At 39.6% G+C, this 10493-nt stretch overlaps 1 protein-coding gene across 2 annotated transcripts; it reads left to right on the plus strand.

Moving 5' to 3' along the window:
* Positions 1 to 392: 392 nt before the first annotated feature.
* KRT27 (keratin 27) lies at positions 393 to 5851 on the plus strand. Of its 2 annotated transcripts, none has more exons than XM_008012776.3 (8): positions 393 to 891; positions 1680 to 1762; positions 2152 to 2308; positions 2746 to 2907; positions 2991 to 3116; positions 4887 to 5104; positions 5323 to 5372; positions 5486 to 5851. In XM_008012776.3, exons 1-8 carry the CDS (start codon positions 448 to 450, stop codon positions 5623 to 5625), a joined length of 1380 nt encoding a protein of 459 aa, XP_008010967.1. In that variant the 5' UTR covers positions 393 to 447; the 3' UTR covers positions 5626 to 5851. The 2 variants fall into 2 exon arrangements, with proteins under 2 accessions (XP_008010967.1, XP_037849064.1); XM_037993136.2 differs by having other exon boundaries at positions 448 to 891; positions 4887 to 5116; positions 5486 to 5625.
* The last annotated feature ends 4642 nt before the right edge of the window (positions 5852 to 10493 follow it).

The raw sequence follows: 10493 nt of genomic DNA on the forward strand, positions 1-10493 counted from the left end.
ATGACTATGATACTTCATTGCTGAAGAAAACACAATGCTGATTTGGGTAAGGGAAAGAGAAATCTGTCTATAGTACTTTTTTATTCTTATAGGTATTATACATTCCTGAAGCCTGGAAGACAGGAAGGGTTACTACTCATACTACATTTGAAATGCATCACTATAATAATCCTGATAATACTCCACCCTGTCCAACTCCAGAGATAACAAATAACTCCACGATAACTATCCACCTACAGAAATGGTCACAGTACGGTAAAGCCATTCATTAAAAAAATCACCCCATTACGGATAATTCACAATGAGCTGGCAAACATCATTTGGCTATGAGCAAAGCTCATCAAGAAACACCCTAATAATGTGTATATAAAGGCAAACCAAGCTGTTTGAGTAGGACGTTCACCATCAGAGCAACACCGCAGAAACAAACGCTCCAGCCTGGACACCATGTCTGTGCGCTTTTCTTCCACCTCGAGGAGACTTGGCTCTTGTGGGGGCGCTGGCTCTGTGAGGCTTTCTAGCGGGGGAGCAGGCTTTGGGGCCGGAAACACATGCAGTGTGCCAGGCATTGGAAGTGGCTTCTCTTGTGCTTTTGGGGGCAGCTCATCTGCAGGAGGCTATGGCGGAGGTCTGGGCGGGGGAAGTGCTTCCTGTGCTGCCTTCACAGGGAATGAGCATGGCCTCCTCTCTGGCAATGAGAAGGTGACCATGCAGAACCTCAACGACCGCTTGGCCTCCTACCTGGAGAATGTTCGAGCCTTAGAGGAGGCCAACGCCGACTTGGAGCAGAAGATCAAGGGGTGGTATGAGAAATTTGGACCGGGTTCTTGCCGTGGTCTTGATCATGATTACAGCAGATACTTCCCAATTATTGACGAACTTAAGAACCAGGTAAGAAACGCCATGGCGTGAGTGTTAGCACTCCTGAGAGTGTTTAGCCACTCACAGATGCACAAATGTGTAAGCTATCACAATAACGGGGCTTTGCCCTCAGCTTCTAAATTTTAGGACTTCATTTTCAATCTTAAAAATAATTTCTAATAAATTCTAATATTTGAACATGGCATATCCATCATGTGGTATTAGGTATGTGTGTATGCTTTCGGTAATATTAAAATATCAAAAGCTGCCCAGTGTCTCCAGCTATATATTTATAGGCTTTCCCACAGAAAGAGCTTTTTTTTAATGCTTGGGGTGGGGAATAAAAGAGACCACACCTGGCCAGGCACAGTGGTTCATGCCTGTAATCCTAGCACTTTGGGAGGCCAAGGCAGGTGGATCACTTGAGGTTAGGAGTTCGAGAGCAGCCTGGCCAACATGGTGAAACCCTGTTTCTACTAAAACGACAAAAATTAGCCGAGTGGGGTGGCACGTGCCTGTAATCCCAGCTACCTGGGAGGCTGAGGCAGGAGAATCACTTGAATCTGGGAGGTGGAGGTTGCAGTGAGCCGAGATCATGCCACTGCACTCCAGCCTGGGCAATAAAGCAAGACTCAGTCTCAAGAAAAAAAGAGAGTGAGAGAGACCATACTTAAATTACCCATCTTCAAAAGAATCATCTGATTATTAGAGACAGATGCCAAAAATATCACTGTAATTTCATAGGTAATTTTATTTCAAGGAACTTTGAAATGCGTCTTAACGATTTCCTCAATCTTAACTAACTTTTCTTTTGTCAGATAATTTCTGCAACTACCAGTAATGCCCATGTTGTCCTGCAAAATGATAATGCAAGACTAACAGCTGATGACTTCAGACTAAAGTAAGTAAGCTGAAGATAAATAGGAAAAAAAGTTGTCTAAGCATTTTTTCTCCTTTATTCTTCTAAGTTATTTGAGGTTGGCTCAAGTCTTTGTTCTTGTTTATTCATGTATTTGTTTTAAACAAAATGCATATTAGAGTGAGTAACTAGCTGAGCAACATATTTTACCTGGGAAATTTGGGGACTAACAAAAATGAATGTCAAAGTCATATGAGAAAGAATTTTGGCTCTTCCCATTCTCTTGCTTCAATGAAATGTATTTGTGGCGTGATAGGTGACCTAACTGAAGTTTTAAGTATTATCTTAGTAGTTTTAGTTCAAAGCTTAGTCTGAGTTGTGATGTGCCATGTCTAACGACTAATCATGAAACTTTCAAATACTTTTCTAAGGTTTGAAAATGAACTGGCACTTCACCAGAGCGTTGAGGCAGATATCAACGGTTTGCGCAGAGTCCTGGATGAGCTGACCTTGTGCAGAACAGACCTGGAGATCCAGCTGGAAACTCTCAGTGAGGAGCTCGCTTACCTCAAGAAGAATCATGAGGAGGTAGAAGCTCCACCCGGCTGGCTCTCACAATCTCTTCCCTCCCAAATTTTAAAATTAATTTCAGATGATAAATAGAATATATTAAATTAACGTTCAAGAAGGAACCTGTCAGTTTCTCCATAAGGCTTAGATTGTTTAAGATGCTTCTGTTCATCCTCTCAAAAGAAACAAACCTCCCAAAAAGTTTCTAACCTTATAGATCTTGTCCATCTGGCTCCTTTAAAAATATTTAGGCCGGACGCGGTGGCTCACGCCTATAATCCCAACACTATAGGAGACCCAGACTGGAGGATCGCTTGAGGCCAGGAGTTCGAGGCTGCAGTGAGCCACAATCGCACCACTGCATTCCAGCCTAGGCATCAGAGCGAGACCCTAACTCAAAAAATAAAATAAATAAAATATTCAGATCCTAATTCCGTTAAACAAATATCTTTCAGGAAATGAAAGCTCTGCAGTGCGCGGCTGGAGGCAACGTGAACGTGGAGATGAACGCGGCCCCCGGGGTAGACCTCACGGTTCTGCTGAACAACATGCGAGCTGAGTACGAAGCCCTTGCCGAGCAGAACCGCAGGGACGCGGAGGCCTGGTTCAACGAGAAGGTAAAACCACGCTTGGGTGCGCTCCGCGGGCGCCGGGCGCAGAAGCAGCCAGCAGCACCCTAACACGGCCCCTGCCGTTCCAGAGCGCCTCGCTGCAGCAGCAGATCTCTGACGACGCTGGTGCCACCACCTCAGCCCGGAATGAGCTTACCGAAATGAAACGCACTCTTCAAACCCTTGAGATTGAACTTCAGTCCCTCTTAGCAACGGTAAGCGAAAAGTTACAAAACACATTTGCTTTAGAAATTGAGAAAAAAATAATCGAAGGTAATTTTCTTCCAACATAATTACGTATTTTAGTTTTTAGCCATTAATTACAGTGCTTGACATAAGACACATTTGCATTTTGCACATGACAATCCTCTTTGCCTACGAAGTATAGCTGGATGCTAATAATTATGAAATATTAGAAATTAGCAAATACAATCAAGATACTGGAAAAAGAAAATAGTTTTGACTTTGAGTCTTCTATCCTAAGTCAAAATATCAAAAAACTTTCATATGTGGAAGCCAAAAAGGTTGATCTCATAGAAGTAGAGAGTGGGATAATGCTTACTAGAGCCTGGGAAGGGGATGGGGGGATAGGAAGAGGTTGGTTAAAGGATTCAAAATTACAGCAGAATAGGAAGAATCAGTTCAAGTGTTCTATAGTACTGAGGATGACTATAGTTAAGAATAATTTATTCTATAATTTCAAATAGTTCAAAGAGAGGATTTTGAATGTTCCCAACACACAAAAAAAGATAAATGTTTGGGACCTTGGATATGCTAATTGCCCTGATTCTATCACTACACAATGTGTGTTTTGAAATATAATTATGGAACCCCGTAAATATGTACAATTCTTATGTGTCCATTTAAAAAGAAAAAGAAGAAAAAATCCTACTGCTTAAAGAGAGTCAAAATACATTTGCGCCACTCCCAACTTCATCTAGCATTCCTTCTGACCACTCAATCAAGAGCACTTCAAGTTCCTTTTAAGCGGCATAAACAGAGGCAAAGTAGAGGCATGAAGACTGACTATAAAACTAAACATGTGTAACGATAATCATAACTGCTTTCATTAAGAGTTTGCCCAGCACTTCCACCCACATGTGAGTCCACAACAACCCCGGGGCACGGGGCAGGGCAGACGTTATAACTCATGTCATTATTTCCAAAAGAGGACTCTGAGATTCGACGAAGTTAAGCAATTCCCACAGTCCCACAGTTGGGTAACGAAGGCATCCAGAAGTTCTCTCCTAATTTTCTAACTCCCAAGTCGATACTTTTCCCACTATGGCTAGTAAACCACCAGAGTTTATCCACAGATGAAGCTATGAATGTACATAAAATCAAGGCTTTATATAAAAAATACTTGCAGGTGAAAGGATGAGACACGCTCATCTTCATTCCGTGTAAAATTGCAGTGAGTGTTCGCTCTGAGTATCTCTATAAACCCATTCAGATTCACAAGCCAATGAACTGAACTACTGTATTTAAAGCCTAAGAAGGTGATTCTTTTCTGTGGTTTATTCTGCTCGTGGAACGTTTATGCAGTTCACTGCAGGACGACTTTTTAATAGAAAGCTACAGTCCTCATGAGCCAAGACTGTCACATGGCTAGAAATGAGTAGCAAAGTGTAGGCGGATTTCCAGTTGTGTGGAAAGTGGCAAATTGTGCCAAACTCTACAAGCACAGGCTACGTTGGTGCAGGGAAGGGATCTTTTCGTCTGTGCCCTATGAAGAGAAAATTTCATCTTTTTTAGCACACCTGGGCATCTGAGGGACATTCAGCAGCAGCTGTGTCATTCTCAAATCGAAAAGTAGTATGACATTTAATAAAGGCAATCATTAACATTGAACAAATAGAATCTTTTGAGTAAATGTAATTATTTGCGTGATGTAAGGATAATTATCTTCATTATCTCTTAAATGCTTTGACTTATTCTAAAACACTGTGACCTTTTCTATTAAACCATGTCTTACCAAACTACAGAAACACTCCCTGGAGTGCTCCTTGACAGAGACCGAGAGCAACTACTGTGCGCAGCTGGTGCAGATCCAGGCTCAGATCGGGGCCCTGGAGGAGCAGCTGCACCAGGTCAGAACCGAGACTGAGGGCCAGAAGCTTGAGTATGAGCAGCTCCTCGACGTCAAGGTCCACCTGGAAAAAGAAATTGAGACCTACTGCCTCCTGATAGATGGAGAAGATGGGTCAGTATTGCTGTCATTGAGATAACAATTCATTTTTAAGGTTACTAAAGATTATTTGAAATCAATTACAAAATATCTAATGATCTAGATCACATGGAGATAATACTCTTTTAGTGTTATTTCAGAATGCAATGAATTCCCACCTTAAACCATTATTTTTCAGTTTCCTCAGTAAAGCAGAATGAAATGATTCATATAAGTGCTCTATACTTTTACAGCTCCTGTTCTAAATCAAAAGGCTATGGAGGCCCAGGAAATCAGACAAAAGGTAAACAAAAGCTGTGTTAGGTATTCAGTGTTCCTTTGTATGTGTTTCAAATGATGAGTTATTTCCTATTTATGAATTTGATAAATTCTAACAGTTTATATGTGGCATTTTAGATTCATCTAAAACCACCATTGTCAAAACAGTTGTTGAAGAAATAGATCCTCGTGGCAAAGTTCTCTCATCCAGAGTTCACACCGTGGAAGAGAAAGCCACCAAAGTCAACAACAAGAATGAACAGAGGGTGCCTTCCTGAACTCCCGCCTCTGAGAAACAATGGCCCCCAAATTAAAATACCAAAATGAAACTTGTTTCCTAAATAAGGGTCCCCTTATTTTTCTGCTTTTCTTCCAATGAATTAAGACAAGTTATTTTTAGAATAGTACCATTTCTTTGGCTTTTTCTCTATGGTGGTGTTTCAATAAAAGTTCTTCCTGTTGCAAGTCATCTTCCCTGGTTCTGGCCAATCTTTGCATTTTAGATATACCTTCCAATGGGTGCTGAATTTTGTCTTTACTTTCTTCTGTTTAATTCAATGGTCTTCACAAGTTGGAAGTAAGTTTAACATGAAAACTAGTTGGAGTCTTTTTCACTTCTCTGTAAAATTTTGTCTCCCTTGTCTCAGTACGAAAAGTACTTACTGAGCACACACTATATGCCAGATAACGAGGATAAAACAGTTAATAAGATCCAGTCCCTGAGGTCAATATGCTCATAGACATAGAAATAAGAAACTGAAGAATCAGAAACAACCTTAAACATAAAGGAAAGGCTATAAGTGGTGATATTTGAAGGTAGAAGGGGAAAAAGCTATGAGGATAAGGGTAAGAGGAGAATTCCAGCAGGTATCTAATTCATAATCTTGATCACTCCACCATAAGGGTAGGAATTCACAAGTTCTCTACTTCATTTTTGCCATCCAAAACTGCAGAGCCATGTGGCTCTCAAGTCAAATGTAAGTTTTAGTGCAATAATTTCAGCACCTACCATTAATGAACCTATTTCAAGGCTGGGAGTGGGAGGAGGTTAAACTCAGCAGAAAACCCTCCAGAGGTTTATTTGTGGGTGAGAGATTTGGCTCCCAATCACCAATCCCATAACAAAAACAGCCCGTTTTTCTCTGGAACCAGTATCCTGTTACTGAACTCTGTAGAACTGGTTCAGTCCAGTTGAAACACAGTCACTTTCGAGCCGTCTTTCCTCCTCTCTTTCCCACATGCATGTAGTAATACCTAGGTGAATGTAAGGCAGATACCCTCTCACTTAAGTTTTTAATTAACCAGTCCTCGCATCATATACACTCATATCAAAATTAGGAAAAGGAAACATCCTACCACATAGGAGTTGAAAACTTACATTCACACAAAAACCTGTGCACAGATGTTTAGAGCAGCTTTATTCATAACTGCCAAAACTTGGAAGCAACTAAGATGTCCTTGAGTAGGCGAATGGATAAAGAAACTGTGGTACAACTAGACAATAGAATGCTATTCAGTGCTAAAAAGCTATGAGCTATCAAGCCATGAAAAGACACAGAGGAACCTTAAATGTATATTACTAAGTGAAACAAGCCACTCTGAAAAGGCTGCATACTGTATGACCCCAACTATATGACATTCTGTACAAGGCCAAACTATCAAGATAGTAAAAAGATCAGTGGCTGCCAGAAATTGAAGGAGAGGGATGCACAGGCAGAACACAGAGGATTTTTAAGGCTGTGAAAATACTCTGGATAATACCATAAGAATGAATACATGTCATACATTTTCCAAACCCGTAGAATGTACAACACTAAGAGTAAACCGTAATACTAAAAAGTCTTTAATTAATTAATTAATTTATTTTTTTTGAGTTAGTCTCACTCTGTTGTCCAGGCTGGAGTGCAGTGGCACCATCTTGGCTCACTGCAAGCTCCGCCTGCCGGTTCCCGCCATTCTCCTGCCTCAGCTTCCCGAGTAGCTGGGATTACAGGCGTCCACCACCAGGCCCAGCTAATTTTTTTGTATTTTCAGCAGAGACGGGGTTTCACCGTGTTAGCCAGGATGATCTTGATCCCCTGACCTCGTGATCCGCCTGCCTTGGCCTCCCAAAGTGCTGGGATTACAGGCGTGAGTCACCGAATAATTAGCTCAGATTTCACAGTATTTGAGACGCCTGACCACCAACTCACCATAACTCAGGGAATAAATTCTTTCTGCTAAAACTAGGCCGATATTCAAGACCTTTAAATATGACTTCCAGGAAAGAGTCAATAATAATTGATAACCAGCACTTACTAGGTGCTAGACTCTGTTCTAGGCATCATTTATTCCTCAGGACAACCCTATGAGGTAGGTACTGTTATCGTCCTTGTTTTACAGATAAGGAAACTGAGGCAGAGACTGATTGAGTAATTTACCCAAGATCACACAGCTAATAACAGGAAGTGCTGAAATGTGTAAACCACACAGAATGGCTCAGAGTCTGGTGCTCACCACGACATAATACCATGCTAGTGAGAACCTTATGACTCCAATTTCCTTCTAGCAAGAGAAGGGATAAAGAAACTACGTGCATGCTCACTCCAGTGGGTCTGACATTAGCAGAGACATCAGTATCTCCTTCTTCCCAAAGCAAACGAGGGAAGCCATTTTGTGGAATGACTTAGTATACCAGAAGCTGATTCTCAAAAAACAAAAACAAAACAAAACCAAAAACTAGGAATCTAGTGACAAAACAAACCTCATTCAAGTTCAAGAAAAATGGTTATCTAACAGAATTATAGAATGTGAATTTTAAACAACAGCGTACTTGAAACTAAACAATAAATCTATCGGGGAAAATTAGCGTATGATCATCAGAATAAGACAATGTAATGAAAAACTTTATCCTGAAATAAGGAGACAGCAACACTGCATAAAGCTTAATTCGATTCATTTTGAATACCTAAAATACGTATGCATATCATGTAATGTTCTACTACCTAGTAGATTAAGAAATGATCAATTATATACATCCAAATACCACTTTCTTGCCATGAATAAAATAAACAATCTCGGGGAAAAAGTGTATAGACTGAAGTGGTCCAGAGAATTTGTTAAATCTATCCTCCACTTCCAGAAAGAACTAGAGCATACCTACATTTTAAAAATAAGTATTAGTTTAGAGGAAAATCTATGATTAAAATAATTTAAGAGACTTACATGAGTAAATAGGCGACAACGTTTCAAGAAGGAGTTAAGCATCAGGCATTCCAGTCCTGCTTTGATACGGAAATGCTTTGTGGCCACTTAGCCTCAGAGACAACTCATCTCCGAAATGGTCCTAATAATATGTGTTTAACTTGTTTCACAAAAGATAATTTGTATTTGTAAAGTATCTAGAGATAAATAGATTATGTTAATACTACTTTGAAATCTCATAATAACTCACCTAAGAAACTCAAGCTTTATAAACCATTAAAATGACAATGACAATGTTCTCTGTTTTTCTTGTTTTATTCCTGGGAAAAATGAGCAAAAGATTAAAAATTTGACCAGGTCACAACAAAATCAGTAAAAAGTCTCTAAATAGGAACTGTATCTAGGTTATCATGCACTGTTTTAAACCTAAGCTGATGGTCCAGTTATAGCTTTGTATTTATTATTTATTTTTAAATATTTTTGATTTAGAAAATCCATGCAGTCCACTAAATGTTACATACGTTTTAGTGACAATAATGTTGGATGTTTTCCAAAGTATTCAGTATCCACAACATTGAAAAATACCATTCAGAAAAAAATTACTGTTTCAAAACTAAACCCATAATTAGTTAACCAATCAATTTGTATCATTTTAGGTGATAGAGACTTTACCCTGTCTGACATGTCCACTTTATTATAATAATTTAAACAATTAACATTTTAAAATGTTTGTGCCTTTCAAACTGTCTTATAGTCATTCATGATTGGAACTGCTCAACATTCATTTGAGACTGTTTGATACTATTATTTTCATTTGCCCAGTAGGGAAATGATCCAAGCCTGGATAACTTTCCAGGGCATCAAGGCAAGAGAATAAAGAGTACTTCCCTGTGATAACTTATCTTCTCTCTAGGGTACCATAAGTACTGATTTTCTAGGTAGTGATGAAAATGCCTTCCTCCTTATATATTTTACTCCTCGCTAATCAATATGATGCTCACTTCTCAAAATAATTCCTAATGTCTTAAATACATACATTTAAACTAAAAGACAGTAAACACTATTTAGGGGCAGGGAAGTGAACAATTTGGAGACTGTTAGTTGAATTGATATCCTGCTCCTCAACCGAACCAAGAAATCTCAATCAAAATAATTCTCCACCACGATGACATATTCATGAATTATATTGAAATTAATAATAAGCAAAACTGCAGGATTTCTGTTACTTCAGTTCTCAATTCAAGAAATGGTAGATTTCTTTTAAAATCTCCCACTACCAAAAGATCAATAGGTGCTGAGATTCTCCGATGTCAAGAAGGAAAACACACACCCAGACACGCAGTGCAGTGGCTTACACCTGTAATGCTGGCTACAGGAGGCTGAGCTGGGTGCCGAGGCTGAGGATCACTGGAGGCCAGGAGTTCAAGACCAGCCTGGGAAACATAGCAAGACCACATCTCTTAAAAAAAGGAAAAAATAAAAATAAAAGAAACAAAGAAAGGAAGAAAGGAGGCACTCAGTGAAGTGGGAATACTAGAAATACTCTATGAGCATTAACAGGACAAAAGTAGGAGATATTTCTCATTGGAATTATTAATTCTTTGTTATATGTGACAAGGAGAATCTAGATTCTATTAATATTCCAGTGGTCAAAAAGATGCATAGTCATATTTAATTTTGGCCTTTGAAGCTATGATTTAGTTTTACTTCACCTGGCACCATTTTTATATATAAAAAATATCCTTGGGGCACCTTTCCACCTACAGACTGGACGCTGTTAAAAATCACCCAATTGTGAAAAACAACAATTAGGATGCAAGTAAATTTTATTACAGACTGGCATAGTCAAGACTGAAATGACCCAGTGAATCCTATAAAAGGCCAAGGGAGCTAACGTGTGTGGAAGGTGAACTCTGGCTTTGCTCCTCTCTTTGGCAAGGGGTTGCCCGACTGTGCTGCCGCC

This window comes from Chlorocebus sabaeus, chromosome 16, assembly GCF_047675955.1.
Source record: "Chlorocebus sabaeus isolate Y175 chromosome 16, mChlSab1.0.hap1, whole genome shotgun sequence".
NCBI lineage: Eukaryota > Metazoa > Chordata > Mammalia > Primates > Cercopithecidae > Chlorocebus > Chlorocebus sabaeus.